Genomic DNA, 20,206 nt, shown 5'->3' with positions numbered 1-20,206 from the left:
ACTTAGCATATCCTTGGCGTTTCTGATTTCTGAGTAACTTTGCCGGTTTGTCAAGACAGTTCTGTGACAGACGTGTCCATAGCGTGTGTTTGGGGAGCCCGTGGAGCATCGCTGTGTTTTTTACGGTCTGCTGGCTGCCTCTTGCAGAGCGCTGCAGCTAGCGGGATGCTAACGAACGGGATGTGATCTGCGCCCTGCTTTGTCCTTCTCTGAAACAAAATGGGAGAGGCGTTCTCCCACGTTGAGGTCTTCTTCTGGCCGCAAGGAAGGAGCAAGGCTGCCTTGCCTTGGCGAAGGCAATCGCAGATGTCCGAGCTCGGTGGCCTCCCCTGGAGGCTGCTATCTCCAGGCTCAGAAGGTGCAGGCTGCCTCCTGAGCTGCCACCGCTGCAGGCATCCCCAGGCAAACCCACAGACAGGACCAGCTGTTAGAAATGCTGAATTTTGGCCTGCCTACAAAAGAGGGCTCTGCTCTTGGTGCTGGGCTTGGCGGTGACCTCGCTTTTCAGATGTGCCTCTAGGAGCGGTGCGTTGAGAGGCTGCAGCTCCTGGAACAGCAGCTCGGGTAAGTAATTAAAGCAGCTCCTCTGAGGTCCCCCAAACCTTTGACAGCATTTACTGGCAGGTAGCAATTTCAGCTGGATGCAAACATTTGCTGGCCGAGGTGAAACTCTTTATTTCTCAGAGGGGTGAGATCTAAACAGTTAGGAATAATATCTTATTGGGCTGAAACTGCGGATGAGTGACTTCCAGCGTGGAGCGTGTCCAGCTGCTGGGCTCTAATTGATCTCTCGCATCCTAAGAAGTGTGGCACAATGCTAGCGGTGACTTCAGATCTTCTGGGGACTACGAATACGATTTATAATTGGCTCTGTAGCTTTTTAGAGACTCTGAGCTTAGCCAGGCCTTTTATATATTGTCCTGCTGAAGTTGTGTGCTCGAATGAGGCGTGTGTTGAATCGGTGCCGGTGCTGGGGCCGCATTCATCCGGCGCGGCGCTGGAAACGTCGGGGTTCGCTCGGCAGCGCTGCCTCTGCGCTGATGGGCTCACAGCTCCTCTACAAAACAGCCCCCCTGAGCTGGAGGAGGGCTTGTCGCATGGCTGCCAGTGATTGTGGAGGCCTTCCCGAGGAGCCACGGGATGTGCCAGAAAGGGTTTTGAAGTGAGAGAGGATCCAACTCGGTTTAGGTCTGGGGAGAGTCAAGCTTCAAACGCGTCCTCCCGAAGGAAGGCTGGCTTCACGCCTGTCAGCGCAGGCCCTGCTGTCCCTTACTGGCATCTCTGGGCTGTGGGACCCATCCCCTACAGCAGCACAAACACCTTGTCTGGCTCTGGAGCCTCCTTGTTTTGTCTACTGGCTGCTTCTCCTTCCTGGTAGGAAGGAGAAATTGGGTGAGAAGAACTCCGATTTTGGGTGTGCAGGTGCTCGGCTGTAAGCAGGACATCTGGCAGAGGTCAGGATATCGTAGCTTCGGTCATTTGGACCCGGTGGAAGCATGTGGGACTGGCTGGAGGGGTTTGTGTGTGTGTAGGTGGATTTTTCCTGCTCTGCCTTCAGTAGAGCTGTTGGCTGCACTTCTGGTTGTTAGCTACAAACCCACGCTTACGCCCTAAATTGAAGGGGTAGGAGCTGAAGGCGTGATCCAGCTGTAGTGACCGCAATGCCCAACGTGGTCATTAGCTCTTTGTTAATTCTGCTGTCGCCAGCTGTTCGGAGGCTGGACATTTTGGAAGGGAAGCAGGGCTGGGGCTCTCAGCAAGAAGCCAGAGAGAGGAGGGTGGGAGGCCTGGGAGAGCTCGAGTGTGGGTTGGGGGGTGCAAAGCACGGCCGTGACCCTTCTGCCATGCAGGAGCGTTGTTCCTTGCCTAATATCTTCGGTTGAGATGTGGTGCTGGGTGTTTGGGGGTGGGGGAGGACAAACTGCTGCTTCCAAACGAAAACAAAACCCTCAGCGAGCTCCTCGCTGCTCTCCAAGCAGAGCAGCTCGAGTGGGCAGGGGGTGGATGGCACTGGTGGTGGCTCGGTTTGTGAGCCTCGGGAGGGGTGGGCGAGGGAGGGGAGAGGCACCGAGCGGGGAGGAGCCGTGAGATGAAGCACCCAGCAGGCCGGCGTGGTTCTGCTTCATTTCTTGGCTTATGACCAAAGCCAAATATCCCCCAAAATACCTGAGCAGCCCGTTGAATGTTTTTTTTTGTACTGCTTTTCTTACTGGGCAGGCGTCGGGGTACGTCTGTGTGGGGAGGGCAGTGCTCGCAGCTCAGAAAGGTACCATCAGCCTCTTTCTCTGGAAGTTCCCAGTAACTCGATATTTTATTGCCTCGGCCTTTGCCTCGCTGCTTTGCTTGCTGCCTGCAGCTATATAAGCAATCCTCTCCTGGCTGCTGCCCATCGTCACATTGCTCACAAGGTTGTTAGCTAGGAGAGCCTTGGAGACGGAGGCAACTGGTTTATTATTAAAAAGAAACTCTGTCCTCAAGTACTCCTCCAAACCCTCCATTTCGCTCTAAACCGCATGCCTTTTGGGATGGCTTCCCCAGGGGGCTCGGGACCTTGTTCTGTCAGATCATCCAAGTGCTTCAGTGCCTGCAAAATGAGCGCGGGAATGAGGTTTTTTGAGGGAACACCAGCTGACTTGAGATTTTTCTGGCCCTGTTGTTGGGGAGATGTGCGTGGCTGCCTGAAACTTCGGGCTTTGCCAACGTGCAGCCCGTTGGCTCACAGTGCAGCCTGGACGTGGGGTTTTGGGAAGTGCAGCCTGTGCAGGTGCCCCGTGTGTGGGCTAAAGCAAGTTGCATCAGCGACCTGGAGCCTGGGAATGCTGGCCGGCTGCTAACCCCTGATGGTGCATTGCTTCCAGTCACACCGAGCCTTTTTCTTCTCTAGGGTTACAACATTTGCTTAATGACTGGTTATCTCCACGCTTTTTGGCTGGAAGTTGTCATTAGCCGCTCAGAATTGGGGGAATGAGTGCACGGTGATTACAGAGGCTCTGATCTCTCATTTCCCCTCCCGTGCATTCACAGCAACAGTGCTTTAATTGGTGTGCCCCTCGGTTCCCCACCACCATCTCTCCCCTTTCTCCTCACATAACCCTTGCTGCTAAATACCTTCAGTGCGGCTGCAGGAGGGGAGAAAAATTCGGCTCCTGCAAGGAGAGGAGGCGAGCTGGGCATGCAGACTGCAGGCAAACGCTTCCATCCTTCCCCTCGTGTATGTGGGCATCTGCCTGGCGGTATTTAGGGACATTTCGTGATGGACATTGCCACGGATGAGCACCTGCAGCCCTCAGCTGGTGTGGTCACTGCTGTTGGAGGTCTCCTGGTGCCTCCTGTGCATTTTGGGCTCGCCGAAATTCGGCGGTGCAGGCAGCGGTGCCGTCCCGCGGGGTCTGCGCCAAGCGGAGCCATTTCAGTGAGGAGAAGGAGCTGCTGGGAGCCCAGCTGCTGCTTGCCTCGCACCGATAAGGCCTTCCCAAAGGCTGCGTGTGCTGCTGCCGGAGCTGGGAGGCGTTCTGCTTTATCAGCTGTGTGCAGAAGTCCCTTTCCTGACACGGTGAGGGTTTTCAGTGCGTTGTTTATGCAAATACCGGGGGCGTTTTTTCGTGGTGTTGCTGGAGAAGACTGCTCTCGCCTTGCTCCGTGTCTCACACCGTTTTTAGCCGCTCAGACTTGGATACCACCGATTTCCCTGGGGTGTTGGGGTCCCCAAAGCACAGCCCCGAGCCGTGCTGGGCACTGCCCTGCCTTTGTGCCCCCTCCTTTGTCAGGAGGGACCAGCTCCTGCTCTGTGTGTACACGGCTCTCAGCAGAGCTCTGTGAACGCAGCCCGTTGTCTGCCTGAAGCTCACGTAGGGCTGAAAATTGCTCCTGGGTTTGTCCTAAACGCTGGTCCTCCTCGATTTTAATCAGCCCATCTTCTGCCAGTAGCCCTGAATGATCAGCCACGTTGTGTCTAGCTCTTCCTGTTATTTCTGAGCTGATTTTTTACTAAAATAAAAATAAATAGCAGAATAAAGGAATGCACAGCCTCTGTGAGCACAGGGGGTGGAAGTGGGGCACGATACCTTGGGGCAGGGGCAGCGTGAGCAGAGAGCCCCGGGGCCGCTGCCAGCAGCCGCGCTGCTCCGGATCTGCAGCCCAGGCTATATTTGGGCCGAGATTCCTCCTGCCTGCCCGGGGCTGGTCCCCAGCCAGACCTCTGTGCTCTGGGTTTCTTTTCTCCAGCTAGTTTCAAAGCCCCCTCTGAGCACCCCACCCTGCTTGCCTGCCTCCCGTGCCCATCCCCTGGGATCTCGCAGCGGTGTCCGCGTCCCCCAGCCGTGGGGACAGCCCCCAGCATCCCTGAAGGCGCAGAGCTCATCCCTGTGCTGAGCCAGCTCAGCGGAAAGAAGGATTTCTCCCTGCCCTGACCTCTGCCTGGGCTGCCTTGGGTAGGAGCTAGCGACATGCTGCTCCTGGGCAGGGGCTGTGTGGGAGCTGCGGGGGTGACAGCAGCGCGAGGAGCAGCAGCAGCAGCGCGGGGAGGAGCGAGCACCCTTCTCTCCCTCCTCTCCCTCCTCGTTCCCGGCGTGTTGCTAGGGCTGTGCTCGAATCCTGCCCGGCCCCGTGGCTCGGCGAGCAGCCCCGTTACCTTGACAATGCTTCCCCGTGGAAATGGGGGAAGGAAGGAAGAAGCGTGGTGCTGCTGCTGCTGGTGGTGGTGGGGTGGGACGTCTGCAGCCGTGCTGCAAACGAGCTGGGGTAAACCTGGAGGAGCTGGGTGAAGCCAGGTGGCCCCGCAGGGCAGCAGGGGGGACTCCTGGGGCTGAGGTTTGGGAATTGGTCGGAAACGGTGTCAGACAAAATGGTTCTCGTTATCAGAAATGGCCAGCTGCTTCCCGGGATGCGCTTCTCCAAGCCTCCTGATCATCTGCCCTAGGCACAGCTTTCTTCTCTCTTAATCTCCCAGTGAATATTCAAAAATAGATATACTTGTAGCACTTGAAAAGCCTCTTTCAGAGTTGTTTCAGCACTGCAGAGAATAACCCTAAGGAAAGAAATTCAAGAAATAAACAGCAGCTGCTGCCATCCCTCCCCTCCTCCTCACCCAGTTGGTTCAGACTCGGCGCACCGCCGCTTCCCTTTCCCCATCCACTGTTGGGGAGAGCTGCCCTTGGTCAGCTCAAGGTGGTGGATGGCGTTTTTGGGCCGTTTTTATATGGTTTTGCCTGTCTCCCCAGGGATGCTCCTGAAGGCTGCTCTTCCTCCTCCTGGGGCAGAGCCGCTAACGCGCTGCCCGCATCCTGTCAGGCCGCAGGTACCCGGCTCCCTGGGACATCGAGGCATTTCATAGCAGAAGTGATTCAAAACCCCCCAGAGCCTCCGAGTGCCTGCAGCTTGGTGGCTTTTGGTGGCCCAAATGTCCTTGAGGCCAGGCAAGGAGCAAGCAGGGAGGGGGGAGAGCCACGTGCCCACCTGGTTCTCAGGGGAGCGCACGGACCCAGATGAAGTGAGCGTGGGGAGAGGAGGAGGAGCAGAGGAGCATAAATGGAGCTGCTGGATGGGGAAAACCCAGCGAGGGGAGAAAATAGCAGCGCCGGTTTATTCTTTCCCCACCCTCCCTCGTACCTCACAGCGAATGTTGGCTTCGGGCAGTGTCGCTGCGTGCGCTCCTACGTGTGCATGTGTGTGACAGCAGGGCAGAGGGGTGTGCGGGGCGGAGGGGTGTGCTCTGGTGCCAGCTTCCAGGTCTGGGTGTCCCGTTATTTATCAGAGAGGCCAGAAAGTTAATGGCCAGGATGCGCCAGGCCTCAGGGCAAGCAACACAAATGCTGCTGGGACACGGCCCTGCAGGGCTGGCTCACCACACGGGGTGGATTAACGCCCCTGCTCCATGTGATTGTGGTGCTTCCAATCCCTGGGCTGTCAGAGGACTTTAAAATGATCAAAACGTTTGTCAGAAAATGTTGGTCTTTCTCTTTAGAGAAAGCTTGTTTTTGAGGAGTTAGAAGTGCAGTGCATTAAATGCTTGTTCTTCCTTTTCTCCTAGGATCCTGCAGGAATCTTTGAGCTGGTGGAGCTTGTTGGCAATGGCACCTATGGGCAAGTCTATAAGGTAAGGCTACGCCGGTGTCTGGAGTGATCCTGGTCGCCTTGGCCGTGTGCTGGACGTGGAGCATCCCATTGCACCGGCCTCGTTAGGTCCCAGCAGTATCAGGCCTGACAAAAACCTCGCTGGGCTTTGCCTTTTTGTCACGTGCTCCAGCTCTGCGCAGCACGTGGAGCTCCTACAACAGCAATTTGTACTACTTCTGAAGCTGTCACTAAAAACAGATTGCTTTCTTTGCCTCTTCCCCCCCCCCAGTTGCTTTTTATGGATTCTGTGATGAGGGAGGGAGCGGGGAGCCTGGGGTTTCGTAGATAAATCTCTCCAGCAGAGCTGTATCGTGGTCCAGGAGCCTGCTCAGGCTGCTGCTCTGCCGGTACCATGGGGCTGGAGCACGCAGGCTGGCTGCCGCTCGCTGCTCGGCAGAAACCTGCTGCTGGAGGAGACCCACGGCGCTCAGCGGGTTTGCTTTCAAGCTCCTGCAAACGTCTGGCAGCAGCTCTCCAAACAGGAGTACAAAGGAGACCGTGGAGAACAAAATTATAAACCCATGAGCTTCTTCCTGCAACGTTTAAAGTGTCCTTCCTTTGCTAAAGCATGGCGCCTGTCCCCATCACCCCTCAGCTTGAAGGAATTCCAGAATCTGTAATCGTGGGGGTCTTTTGTTGTGGATGACTCTTGTGGCATTAGGAGGGGTCGAATTATTTTGGAGTCTGGCCTTATCTGTGCTTAATGCATGGTGTAAACATGTTTCTTGGCAAGGTGCACGTGGAATTTGCTGAGTATTCCAGGTCTGCTGGCAGATAGCAACCCCATGGGCCCCATTCTCCAAAGATCTGTGCGTGTGGGCACTGGATCTGTATTTACATTGCACTTGTGCCTGTGTGCACACAGAGATCCCGTTTGCCTGTCTTGCCCATGTTCTGACAATAGAAGGGAATACCTCCACGTGCTCCGCCTCGGTCAGCGGGAAGGCTCAGCCCTTGCCTGTCACACAGTGAGAGACAGCGAGCTGGCCCTAACGAAGAGGAGAAAAGGGTGCTTGGGAAGGCACCTGTCAGGAGCTGTTTGTTCTGATCCTGCTCTCCCCATCCTCCCACTGCCGCGGGCTAATTCCATCAATTCCACGCTGGAAGGACTGAAGTGAACCGAGGGTGAACCGCAACTTCGGGGATTGAAGATGTGTGAATTTCTGAACTGGAAGAAGGTGAAAACCAAACAGAACGCCCCCCCTCCAGCCCCCTTCTTACCAAGGGCATATTCCAGGAGCCTTCCCCTCAGTGCTTGCCCCGGGGCTGTGTTCCCCTGAGGGTGCTGGTGTTGGTGCTGGTGTTGGTGCTGGTTTTCGTGGTGCCATTGTTGGCTCTCGGGCACGGAGGCCAGCCCCGGGAGCTGGGTTCAGCCCTGTTTTTCTTCTCAGCCGCTAAAATAATGGCAGGGGGTGACCTAATTTTAACTTCGGCGTATTTCTAACAATCAGTGGAAACTATGCGCCGTTAATGGCCTTTAGAAAGTGTCATGTTTTTGTGGAAAGCAGAAAAGGGAAATAAACTATCTAATGTTTGCTCTGCTCCTCGCACAGCCCCGCTGCGCGTGTTTCCTGTTGCAGTGGTTTGTTTGGTGCCTGTGTGTGTGATCGTAAAGGGGGGGGAGAACCATCCAGAAGCACTCAGCTGTAGGCTTTTGGGGAGGTGATATATTCCGTGTTTCTTCTTCTCCTTCTTGTACAAAGAAAATCCTCCTTTTCGCTGTTTTTAATGTGCCGGGGTAATCAGATTGTCCCGGTGTGATTCACTCGCTGGCAGTGCCAGGCAGGATGGTGGCTGGGGGGGGAGCTGCTGTCCAAACCCAATTAGTAAGCGTTGAGGTAGGAATTCAGGCTAAGGCTGAGCTCAGATTCTCTTAAATTGAAGTCTTGGAGTTGTATCCACTTTATAAACAGAAGAAGACTTTGACAGAAAGCATACAGAACTGTTTATGGTGTCCCACCCTGAAACCTAGCATGGAAATAAGATCTCTGCGATTCTTTTCCTCCAGATACCACCGCTGTATTTATCTCTGAAAGCAAAACAGATGGATCGCTTTTCAAGACGCTTAGACCTTCTGGCTCCCTTCTAAAAACACGTTTGAGGCTCCCTTACCTAGGAGCAAAAGGTCTCCAAGCAGTCACATCCCCTGGCCAGCTTGGAGGCCAACAGCAGGGCTGATTGGGGTCCCCGGTGCTTGAAGGACACGGTGTGGAGGTGCACAGCTCAAGGTCGTACATGGGTGCGACCTGAAGGCTGGGGAAGTCCTCGTCAGGACCTGTCCTTCTTTCCCCACTGGCCACAAGCAGCAGTAGCTGCAGAGGGAACGATCCTTGCTCTGCGAGCTCTTGTTGAAGAGCTTGGCTTTTATTTTAACGAGGGACCGCGCCGGTGATGGTTTATCTCGCTAATTGAATTGGAAGCTGTTCTTTATTTCCTAATAATCCTGCGTCAACTGGTACGGGTTGTAAATTGTCTTTGATAAACAGCTGAGGTCTTGCTAGCTCCAGTGCAAGGCGTTGTTGTGCTGTGGGATTTTTGCGTTCCTGGATTTTTCTGAATGCTCAAAGAAATGGCTAACAGAAACATGGTGCTTTGGGCTTCAGGAGTTGAGCCGCTGCCTTGCTGTTTTTAGCAGGTAGCTGCTGACTGGAAACAAAACTCTAAATGCAGAAGTCGCGGAGACTTCTGATAACTCTTCAGAGCATTATTGGAAGTGTGAGGGAAGGCTTTTCATGTGGCAGAGTATCATTATTGCCGTTCATCTCTGCTTTGCATTAGAGAGCAAGCAAAAAGGCCTTGCATACTGAGCATACCTTAGGCTGCCTGAATAAATCTCACCGTCGGGGTTGCAACTGCTGGCGTGCCAACCACCGATGGACACGTGAGCTGAAAGGGAAATACCACCAGATTCCTCACAGACACCCTCCCAGCGGCTTGGTGCAAGACCGGAGGAAGACATTCAGCGGGCTGGTTATCGTGTGCTGAATGTGTCACAAAATAACGGGATCCTCCCATGTTTTTAGGCAGCTGTTTTGGTCACTCTGGGAGTCCCCTGTGCAGCAGGGTGGGAGCAAACTCGTGCTCAGCATCACTCAGGTACCCAGCATCACCACGGCAGGGTTTTGATGTGAGTCTTCTTAATATTAAACCAAAACAATCAGTAGGTCAGTCAGATGGTAACCATTGCTCTCCTCTCACATACAGATGAGCAGGGAGGTGAGTGATGCCAGGACTGCGTGCTCCATGCAGCTTCCCAACCCCAGCAGGAGGACAGCATGTGCTGACACCAAGCATGCTGGCTTTGCTGGGTGCGCCGGGGATGCGGCTCTCCGTTTGCAGCTTTATTTTACAGGGCACAAGATTCAGCACCACGGGCCGGCTCCATAACTGCACAATAACTATTGATTGCTTAATTAGCTGGGAAATGCCACCTAATTGCTAAGCAGTTCCACTGCATCGTTCAGGGCACGTGGGACTCGTGGCCGTGGTCCCTGTGCACGCTCCTCCGCTGCCGTGGCTGGCAGAGGGAGCAGCGTGGGGGACACCGTGGGGTGCCACCAGCTTTTAGGCCCAGGCTAGGTGGCTATTTGACCCACATGGGGCAAAATGATGAGGAAATGCATCCCAAAGTCTTCTGTCAGTTATTTTATTTATTACTCAACTTGTGTTTGCCGGGACGGATTCATCTGGAGGTGAACCCCCAGTTCGGCCCAGTAGATGAAGAAGTTGAGGTTCAGGGGTATGAGAAAATGACTGAAATGTTTGGGATTCAAAAAGCCACGTGTGGCTGTCTCCTGGTGATGGTGCCCCTGAGCCTGCAGATGCCAAAAGAGCTGGGATAACATGGTCCTGGTGCTGGTGGTGTGCTTCTGTGGTACCCAGCGTGTCCCCAGCTCTGCGTGCTCCCTGGGCACTGCTGTGCGTCCCCCTGCTGAATGAGTGGCTGGTGGATATGCCAAGGAAAGGCAAAGATTTTTTTTTCTCTTCTTCTATGCTTTTAGGAGGGGAGGTGTAAGAGAAGAACTTACTTGCTCCGCGTTCAGCCTGCCCATGGTCTGGCTCAGCCCTGGTGGGAACAGAGACTCTGCAGGTTCCCAGGTCATTACTAGCAGTTCAAATAATTAGCTTGAGTGGAGAATGACATTAATTGTTTTTAATAATCAGTTGTTTTATTGTCTCTCTTTCTGAAAGACCGATGGTCAATAGTTTGGTAATTAATCACCGTTGCTTCTAGCCCGGTGGAAGAAGTTTCCACGCTGCACAAAATGATCGTTTCCTGCGGATTGTTGCTGTAAAGAATTAACCTGAGCTGTGTACACAGCTTCCATGGCTGAGGGCCCACCGCTGGGACTTGCTCGAGAGCCCGTGCTGCGTGCACGCGAGCTGCAGGCGCTGCTCCTGGGCTGGCTGCTGCCCCTCTCCTCTGGGTGCCCCGCAGCACCGACACCCCCAGTCCTGGGCTGCTGGGGAACACGGAGCCCTGAGCTCCCCGCACTTCTGGCCCACAGCAGCCAGCTGATGGGTTTGGGTGGCCTTATTAAGCGTTTGCCTTTTCCCATCTTCTCGTAGCACCTGGTTCCTTTCATTAAACTTGAGCCAGGGGTGTTCATCCCGCTCTGGATCCCCCGCTTGGGGTCACTTGGTGGTTCCAGCCGGCCCCCCGAGGCAGCTCCGCGTCCTCAAGGTCACACAGGGGCTGTGTGACTGAGCACAGAGTGACAAGCTGCTGGATAATCCCTCGGTGCCACGAGCACAGCGTTACAGACATGTATTGAGCCACTGCTGCTGCCGGGCTGGCTGCCTGTGTTGGGGAGCCCACTGGGGTCTCCCCTTTTTATGGGTCCCTGGCTTGCGGGATGGTTTTTGTGTTTCAGTCGTTCTTACTGCGCTGTGGGAAGGGGCTGGGCTGGCACGCTGATGTATGGTAACGCGTGCTGGCTTAATCAGAGGGTACAAAACAGTGACCTCGATTTATCAGCTTCCCTGTGATGGTAGATTATCTTCGGAAGAGAGACTCCTTCCCTTGCTGCCTCGAATCGTGCGTGTATTTCTGAAACGGGGCCTGCTTTTGGCCACACAGGCAAGGAAGTCTTGACTGGAAAACGCTTAAAATGATGTTTCACTTAGGGGAAGGAGGAAAAAAAAAAAAAAAAGGCTTTGTTACCAGAGCAACTGGTACATCTTGTGCTGCTTCGCTTCGCCGAACCACACAGAGCACCCTCCGCCCGCCCGCCCTCCCCGCAGGAGCCAGCCCCCACACACCTACACACCAATATGTCACGGGAACTTCTCGCCGGCTGAATAATGAAGGGAAAGGTGCTTCTTACGCTGCGGCCGCTTCCAAAAGGTGATTCAAAATGCCCCTGTGTTAATTTATCATCCCCCTCTTTCGTCTCCATCCCCTCCGCAGCCCGTGCCGGGGCAGGGCGGGCGCAGTGCCCGTGGCTCTGGCCGCTCTCCTGGCGCTGCTGCACGCTCAGCACTGCGCAGCCTCGCCAGGAGAGAAGATATCTGCAGTGGCACGGGGGAAAAAAGCTCCCTTTGAAGACGCCGAGCCAAGCCAGTGGCGCTGCAGGACGTGGTGGCTGGCCCCGCGGGGCTGGTCGGGTGCCAGGCGTGGGCACAGGGAGAAGGGGAGCCCTTTGCTTGTCTCACTGGGCTTAGAGGATGCTTTGAGCTCTTACCAAGCGCCGTTTGGCCACAGGAATGCCCAGGCTTGGGGCTGTTTGCTTTGGGGATGTCCCTACAGCCAGGTGCTCAGAAAACAGGCAGCCTTTTGGAGCTGGGGGCATGCCCTGCGCAAGCCTGGCTCTGCTGTTCGGGGGCTGCAGCTTCCCAAGCTGAGGCTTGCAGAGCTCTGGTCACTGACACCACAGAGCGGGTTGTTACAGCAGCACGGCCAGCGGGTGAGGTTTGGTTGCTGCAAGGCCTGGGTGGATTATAAAATAATTTCCTGTTAGAATGTGCTGAGCTGATGGTAACCCTGGGCTGCAGAGGGGCGAATGAGGAAGATCTCGCTGGTGCGTGCTGGCGGTGGTTGTTGACCCGTTCGTGATATTTAACGAGCACCAGGTTGGTGGATTAAGCCTGATGCAGTGTCCGGGGAACCTTGTGCTGAGCCCTGCAGGTACTAACTTCTCCACTGGCCTTTGCTGAATCGCTTCTCTCTCTTCTGCCCTGCCTGTCCCCAGCTGTCCCCTGGGACCAGGAGCAGTGCGGGTGCTCTGCAGGTAGCAGAAGCTGCTTACAGGGAGGTGCTGTGCCAGGGGCAGCTGGTGGTGCTGCACTGCAAGCACAGGCTCAGGCAGGAGGCTGGTTCAGGGGGAGCCGATGCAGCAGCCACAGCACCAACCAAGCAGCCAGATCGCCAATTTGGCTGCTGCTGGCAAAACACATGGTGCCACCATCTCCGTTAACAGAAAACTCCTCCACACAGCATAAAGAAACACTGAAAAGTGCAAAGCAGGATCCCGGGGGCTGGGTCTTGTACCTGAGGCTTTCACAGTGGCCAGTGTTTGTTTTCAATGTTTCTTGCTTGTCCTTTTTTGCACCTTTTCCAACGTGGATGCAGCCCAATTTGGGGCTGGTGCTGAAGGCCTGGAGCAGAGCAGCGCTGGAGGGGAGGTGGTTGGAGCTCAGCATCTCCTGGGCACCCCTCGTTAGCTCGTTGCAGGGCTCTCGAGATCTGCTGTTTGTGCTGAGGTTTACCTGGGAAGCCCTTTACGCTCATTACCTCAAGATGGAAAGCGCCAAGCAAACACAGCCCGCTTCCAAATGTTGTGAAGGTTTTTTTTTTTCCTCCCTCACATAAGAATGGCAGATTGGTGTAATATTTTTTTTGCTGTTTAGGTCTTTTTAAGCTCTTAGGTTTGAATTTGCCTGTGGAAGAGTGTGGCTGGGAGCTGGCTCCATCCCCACGTCTCCAGCAAAGGCTTTGCCTTCACTCCTGTCCCTGTCCCCATCCTGCCTCGCTCGTCGGCGTGGGCAGCTGAGGAAGAGGAGGAGGAAGAGGTCAGGGCTTCCTTCTAAGACTTTCTTATCCCCACTGGGCTGCAGTAGAGGTGTCTCCTCTGCTCTGCTGGTGCAGGCTGTGCCCTGCAGCGTAACCCATGTGCTGTGCCCCATCTGGGTGCCGGGTACCCCCCCTCGCCCTCTGCAGCCCCATCTCTTTTACAGGGGAGCTTGCAACTCGTGGCAGCGAGTTTCCAACACAAATAACCTTCTGCATATTATTATTATTATTTTAATCTACTTTAAAACTGGATCTGAGAGCAAACGGCAGCTGAAATGACCTGTGTGTGCGGGGGCAGAGAGAGGGCAGGGAGCTAATCCCACACAGCACGCTCAAACTGGGAGCTGCTGGGGGCAGAGACTCGCATAAAGGGCAGAGAATTGGATTTTAGCTCCCCAGAGGTAATTTTTCCGAGCTGCCCACAGCCCCGCTCTGGAAGCCGTGTGGGTTTTGTTACCTCTCCATGGGTGTTAAAGACCAGGAGGCAGAAGGACCTTCCCCAGGCAGCGTGCCGGAGCTCAGCCTTCGCCCCAGCCCCGTGCTCCTGCTCCATCACATCACCACGGGTGTTTTCTGCAGCGAGTGCTGGCTGGGATCTCTCTTTTAATAAGTCTAGCTATTGAATTCCAAATAAACAAAGAGTGTTAGCTCGTTACAGTGCTTCTACTCCCTTGAGAAGTGGTTATTAACAGGGTCAGCGCGAAGAAATGTATTTTATGGTTGTCTTCGTAGTGTCTAGATCAGACGAGAGCAGGCTTAAACAGCGCGGCTGCTGCGTTAAAAACATTCGCTCGTGGATGCCTCCTCGTTAGTTAAAAGGTGGGATTTGTTCCTTGCAGGTTGCCACTGTGTTTTCGTTGAAAGTTGGGGTGGTTCCTCCAGCTGGGCACAGCCATGGGGTGTCTGCAGGATGGGATGGGATGGGATGGGATGGGATGGGATGGGATGGGATGGGAGCCTCTGATGCTGAGCTCTCATCCAGGTCCTCCTCTAAAATCCCTGTTGTAATGGCAGATAGTGGTTGCTGTGCCGGATGGAGGGCTGGAAAGGAAAGCCTGGAGCTTGTTCCAAGGCCTCTCCTTCTCCCTGTGTATTTAGCACTGATTTTATCCTGGGGCTGTGAGTTCCCTGAATGGGTGGCTGCAGCCTTGCACAGGATTTGTGATGGGCCCAGGGCTGCTGGGTCGTGCCGGCTCAGTGTCTTGTGTGGCTCTGCTGGTTTGCATTTAAAGAAAATCATGATTTTTTTCAGGGGCTGTTGCTGAGGATGGGATGAGTGTGTTAGCCTCAATGACAATGAAAGCAAATCTAAGCAGACTTTTTTTTTTTCTCTTAACTTTAAACTTGACATGATGGATTCGTCCCTGGAGAGTCGGGAGTGAGGCATGGCTGGGGTGAGCAGTCCTGCACTTACATCAGCCGTGAATTACGCCGGTTTGCATCACACCGAGGAGCGAAAGGAAAAGTGATTTATTGCAATGGGAAGCTCGTGGTCACACTCCCATTTTATCACGGATTACTCAGGTCTCTCCATGTTTTCCAGCACTGCCGTCCATGATCAGTCCTACTAGGTGTAATCCTAGTGTTTTGCTGCTTCTGAATGATAAAGAAAAAAAAATCCTCTGAAGCCAGGTGGGGACCTGAAGCCTTCACCAGTGGCGTGGCTTTCTGGTGGTGGCAGCATCACCTTCTGAAAAGATGGGGTGTTTCTACTCCAGCACATCTTTCACTTGATAAGCCTTTATGCTAATACTTCCCTTGGTGTTGCAATTTGTCCCTGAGCAAAGCCATTAGTTGGGAACACGCCGCCTCATTAAGTGGCTAACTTGAGCATTCAGCAGCCTCCAGCCGACCTCCTCCCTCGCAGCCTGGCAGATGAAAACCTCCTCAGTTTGAAGCTCTTACGGACAACATGAAAGGCTGGAACCACGTCTTCGTGTCTTATGGCAGGAGGAATCCACGTGTCATCAGCAATCAGCGTTTAAGAGAAATTGCAAATGCAGCTGGACTCGTTCGTTAGAGACATTGTTCTTACGGCAGAGCTGGCGGGGCCGCGGGTGCCGGGTGGGAATGCCTTCATGTCCTGTGCTTTGCAGATCTTCTCTTGCTTCAATTCGGCAGGGCCAGGATGGAGGCCAAAGCCTTTCTTCTGTACACAGCCTATTAGCAGGGAGGCAGCCGCGTCAGCAGAATTGCCGCGAAGAGCCTGCTCCGGCTGAACTGTGAATGGTGTGTCCGAACGGCGACAAGGCGAGCCCAGGGGGTGCTTTGCAAGGGGAAATGGAAATCTCCTGTTGGAGGAGCGGGCTTCTGAAACAGAGCACAAGATTGCACTTCGGGACTTTTCACAAATATTCCTTGCCATGGTCATGGAACTGCCTAAACTGCAGAAAACCTGCTCTGTGGCGCTGAAGGGCAGCATCCCGTGGGTGAGCCCTACCACTTGCACAGGAGATGCATCTGCTTTGAGTCCTGTAGCAGCCAAGCAGCAAGCTGGCCCCTCGAAAGCCGGCTGAGCATGCTCTGGTGGTGGTTTTTTGTTTGTTTTCTAATTGACAGGGAGCAATCTGTAGGGATGGAGACCCTGGTGCATGTGCAGTGTGTTCGGAGTACTCCAAGCTGCTTGGGCAGGCTGTAGTGGGAAGGAGCAGGCACGGTGGTGGTGTAGGGGAACCTTGTCTGTAGGGTTAAGCAACAGCAGCAGCATTTGGGCCCGAGGTCTACTCTGTCCTTGCAGTGCTGGCACCCAGGGCATTTCTGCACGCCGGCTGCCATGCATTAAGTGGATTTCCATGCGTGCTGCTACGCTCACATGCCGGATTGTGCAGGGCATGGGGGTTTCACATTACAGGTTTTTGCTTGGGGAGGGACACCAGGGGTCCAGGAGAGGTTTTCTTCAAGTGGTGTGTTTCTCATCAAGCTGGCTGGCTTGGGCTCTATGAATTATTTCAATTCAGGTTTGCTGCAGAGTGCCCCCCACACGTGGGTTTGCCTGGGTTAGCACGCCCAGCACGCAGAGTAGTGCCGTGCATCCAGGCTGCAGCCCTTCTGCTTCATGGCTAACCCGTGGTTTTATTTTTATTTATTCATTGCATCTGCCTAGATTAGCTGAAACTTGGCACGGCCAAGGAAAATTGGTTCCTCTTTGAGTGCCTCAATGCCTTGAGTGTTGGTTTTTGTTCCCTTATTGGTGACCATTCACAACCTATTTTGGAAGGCACTTGAGAAGGAATCAGCTAATTATATCATTTAATAAAAGATGTGAGAATGCCAATTTAGGGAGCGCCGGCAGTGTGGAGAAGCTGGGCCTGAAGAATGTGATTTGTGTTGCATGGGAAATATTAATCACGGCAGCTCCCGGGAGACAGGTCTGCCAGGAGGGTGGTGATGTTGGATGCACTGCTCATCTCTCTGAAATTAGGCTGTGCACAAGAACCAATAAAAGCAGAACCAAAGATTTCTAGCAGAAGGGATCAATAACTCGGAAGCATTTAAATTCAAAATTAGAAAAATGGGAGCGGTTATGGGCAGGGAGAGCGTATTAATAACGGCAAACAAGTATTTGTTACTGCTGGTGTGCAATAAGATAATTTAAGAGAAATGCTCCGAGTGCCTTTTGTCGCAGATAAAACCTTTTGTTAGATTCCCAAGCAAAATGGAGCTCGCGACTTTCAATTTCAGGGCTCTCAGATGATCAAAATACCGTGGGGCAGTCTGATCATATAATACCTTGCCGGAATGAGGTCATCAATAACTTTTGCCTGGGTGTGATTTACACAGTTGTCAGTGTCTGAATTGCCATAATACGTCTCTGCCTGGGAAAAATGCTGCATTTGGAGGAAAAAAAAAACACCACCACAAAGCAGCAGCTCTCTGGGTAGCTGGTTCTCTGCTAATAATGGATACAGAAGAGTGATTATTTGTGATCCATTCAAATAGAAATGCTCAGCGTCTAAAACTAGAGGCATGGAAGCTGTTACAAGGTCAAGCAGTGTCCTTTAAGGAGAAATAGGTGGTGAATACTGTCAGCTGCAGATAACGCATCTGCAACATCGTGGAAAGTGCATCTGAAATGAAGATTAAAGGTGCTCTGCACTCATACGGAGCTGGGGGCTGGGCGGAGAGAAGATAGAGGCAAAGTCAGAAAAAAAAGAGGATTAGCTTTTGGTGGGTGACAGGCGATAACTCTTGCAAGGAGGAGATTTAAGCACCAAAGAGCTCAGTAACCTGGGGAATTATTCCAGGTTTCTGTAGCCGCCTCCAGCTGATGATCTTCAGCAGCTCTAAATCCTTTGCACCTCTCACCCCATGCACGTGTGCTCATGGTGTCTCCTGCTGCCCCGAATTGCAGGCCCTGGTCATCCACGCTCGCAGCCTGCTCTAATTTTAGATGCCCCAGTTTAAGTAGAGGCAGAAAAGGAGCTGACCTTCAGCTGTGCTGCCAGGCCTCTTCCTTCTGCTGACATACCCCGCGGGTCAGGGCGCTGAGAGCTTCTGAGAATGAAGTCCTCATGTCTTGGCAGATGTTTGCAAGTGTCTGCCGCAGTAATGGGGGCAGAGAGCTTTGCTGGAGATCCTGCAGTGAGTTCCTAAGAGAAACTGGATCTCTTAGCTGGTGGATAGGAGCCAAAAGTTGCATTTCTTAATATTGTGAAGAGGGAGATACTGGAAGCGCTGTCAGTCCCACCGTGCTGAGAAATGCCAGTTTGTGAAAATACATTTTGGCAGCCCCTCTGAGGAGAAGGACTCGACCCCTTATAGCCACGGAAGTAGCTTCAGATGTGGAAAGCTGTCTTCATATTCCCAACTGAGAGTGACCCCAAAGGACAATACCTCCCCTGAAGCAGAGCAGGGGAGGTCCATGTACACATCAGGACCTGGCGCTTCTCCTCTGCCTAGGGAAATCACCGCAACCAAGCAAAATCTGCGGCTTTCCATTCAAATTGGGCTCCTCGATGCAAATCTCTGTCTTGCAAAAACATCCAAGGAGCCTAGGGTTTCTTCCATGGAAGACAAATATGTTTGCAGATCTCAAGTGTTCTGGGAGCTGCGGGCGGTGTGCTGGGGTTGCTCGTGCATAGGCTCTCCTCCTATGTGGCAAGACACGAGCTGGTGCTGGAGTCCTCAGGTCTGTAAACCCCCGGGCGGCTGGAGACCTCACTGGTGCCTGGTACAGAGCTGACCTTTCATTTTGCTAGCAGAAAATGATGATTAACCTTGAGCTCAGCAGACTGCACTTAAGATTGTGCACCCTAGCTGTTGGATAAAAATAGACACAGAAGCTGGAAGGGGGGAATATCGCATCTTTTAAAGATTATCTGTGTGCTATTAATGTACCAGTCACCAGGCCTGATGCTGAGCTTGTGGAAGCTTTACCTGCAGAAAAATACAGGATATGGAGTACAACGACCTCCCAGGTGTTCATCCTTCTGGTACGGAGCAAACCTCGCCTTCTCCAGCTGCTGCCCCACTCAAACCAGTTTTATCAAAGGAGCACAGTGGCTGTTTATAGCCTAAAGCAAGCAGCAGAAGAACAAGCTACTATGGTTTTCAGGATTCTGGTGCAAAATTCTTTCTGGATTTCCTGGCACTTAGTTATTAATGAGACATTTGTGCTGTTTGCTTAAAAACCTCCCAGCAGCTAGCACATGTGCGCTATGCAAATTATTTTGGGTCTGGTTAAATACTGTTTTTCTAGGAAGGGAAATAACTGACATTAGTAGAGGAAAAATAAGTAATGTTAACCCTCTGTAGGTCCTTCCCTCATTAATTATTTTGGCTGTTTGGCTCTCGCAGCAGAATTGCGTGCTTTGCTGTTGTTAGCAGGCTGGAGGAGTTCGACGGCGATTTGGGACCTCTGCTTGAATAGTCACGTACCCCAAGTGCATACTTTGGGTGGCAGTGGTCCAGGAATCTGCCAACGTCCTAATTAACACACTTTTTCAATGGACAATATTAATATTCATACTATTATACTGTAAAATGAGTAATTTGAATAGACAGAGTGTCGTGCACTCTCTTGATCTCTTGTGGATTAACCTACAAAAGGCCATTGGCACTCGTTCTTACAGGCCTTAATGGGTACGAAGGCTTCTCATAAAACTGCACGAAGCTGAGGCGCCTAAAAACGGGTAGCAAATACAGTGCATTGGGTAGGGCCGTTGATGTTTTGTTAGAGCAGCCACCGGGCTGTGAAGGAAAATGTTTGTAATAGATGAGCACCTCAGGATGATGGAGGAGGGAGGCGGCTCTCCGGGGTGACGGCTCCCACAACATCCATCTAACTGATGTCAGCCGAGCTGCAGTAATGGAGAGGTTCCCCAGCTGGGCCGGGGCTTAGAGGAGAGCAGTGCGGAAAGGGAGAAAGCAAATATATGTTTGACTGGAAAACAAAGGACTTGGAAGGCCGGTCATGTTTTATTGATGCCCACCATTAGGGGCCACCACAAGATGTACTGCCGATCCTAGCGAAAGGAATGGAAGCGCAGCAAAGACCATGAAAGAAAGCAGATTCCCCAGGAGGAGAAAGCAGAGGCACTGCTGATGTAGAAAACGATGTATTTAACAGACAGGCTAAGGGATGTGAGGATTGCAGGGTATGTTCAGGTAAGCAGCTGCTAATTTACTGAAGTATCCAGATGACTGCATTCACCTGGGATCCATGTCCCACGCACAAACCGTCCTTTAACAGGCTCCTTCCATCTCCCCCAAGATCTAGTTGACCTTGAGTCCCCAAGGAAGGAGGAGCTGGCTTCAGGGTCCATATTAAGGAGAAACAGCTACTGAAAAAAGAAGCCTCAGCACGTCTTCAGTTCAGCATTCAGGATTGAGGAGGCACGGCCTTCGCCCCCCTGTCTGGGGGGAGCGAGCTTTCCAGTGCTCCACCCTCTAAAGAAATCTTGGTGCTGCAAATATGGGGTAGTGCCAAGGAGAGAGGCCCTTTTGGTGGCAAGATCTGTGTGGTCAGTGCAAGGTTTGAGGTGTTACAGACATCGGTTTGCCTTAAGCAGCAGAGGCTGGAGAAGCCTACTTGAATGCAGGATAGGGGGACGCTAACAAATGTTATTTTGCTCAAAACCC

The 20,206-nt window shown here is 53.1% G+C and overlaps 1 protein-coding gene across 5 annotated transcripts in view; it reads left to right on the top strand.

Annotated features, from left to right (window-relative positions):
- The window catches only part of TNIK (TRAF2 and NCK interacting kinase), a 140,930-nt gene that overhangs the window by 15,340 nt on the left and 105,384 nt on the right, over window positions 1–20,206 (top strand). For all 5 annotated transcript variants that reach the window (XM_072042522.1, XM_072042523.1, XM_072042521.1 and 2 more), the window contains exon 2: window positions 6,029–6,094. In XM_072042522.1, coding sequence (XP_071898623.1) covers window positions 6,029–6,094 — 66 coding nt within the window. The remainder of the gene's footprint in view (window positions 1–6,028; window positions 6,095–20,206) is intronic.

The sequence above is a fragment of the Anas platyrhynchos genome, chromosome 9 (genome assembly GCF_047663525.1).
Source record: "Anas platyrhynchos isolate ZD024472 breed Pekin duck chromosome 9, IASCAAS_PekinDuck_T2T, whole genome shotgun sequence".
Lineage (NCBI taxonomy): Eukaryota > Metazoa > Chordata > Aves > Anseriformes > Anatidae > Anas > Anas platyrhynchos.
This window is presented reverse-complemented; position numbering and strand designations above follow the sequence as displayed.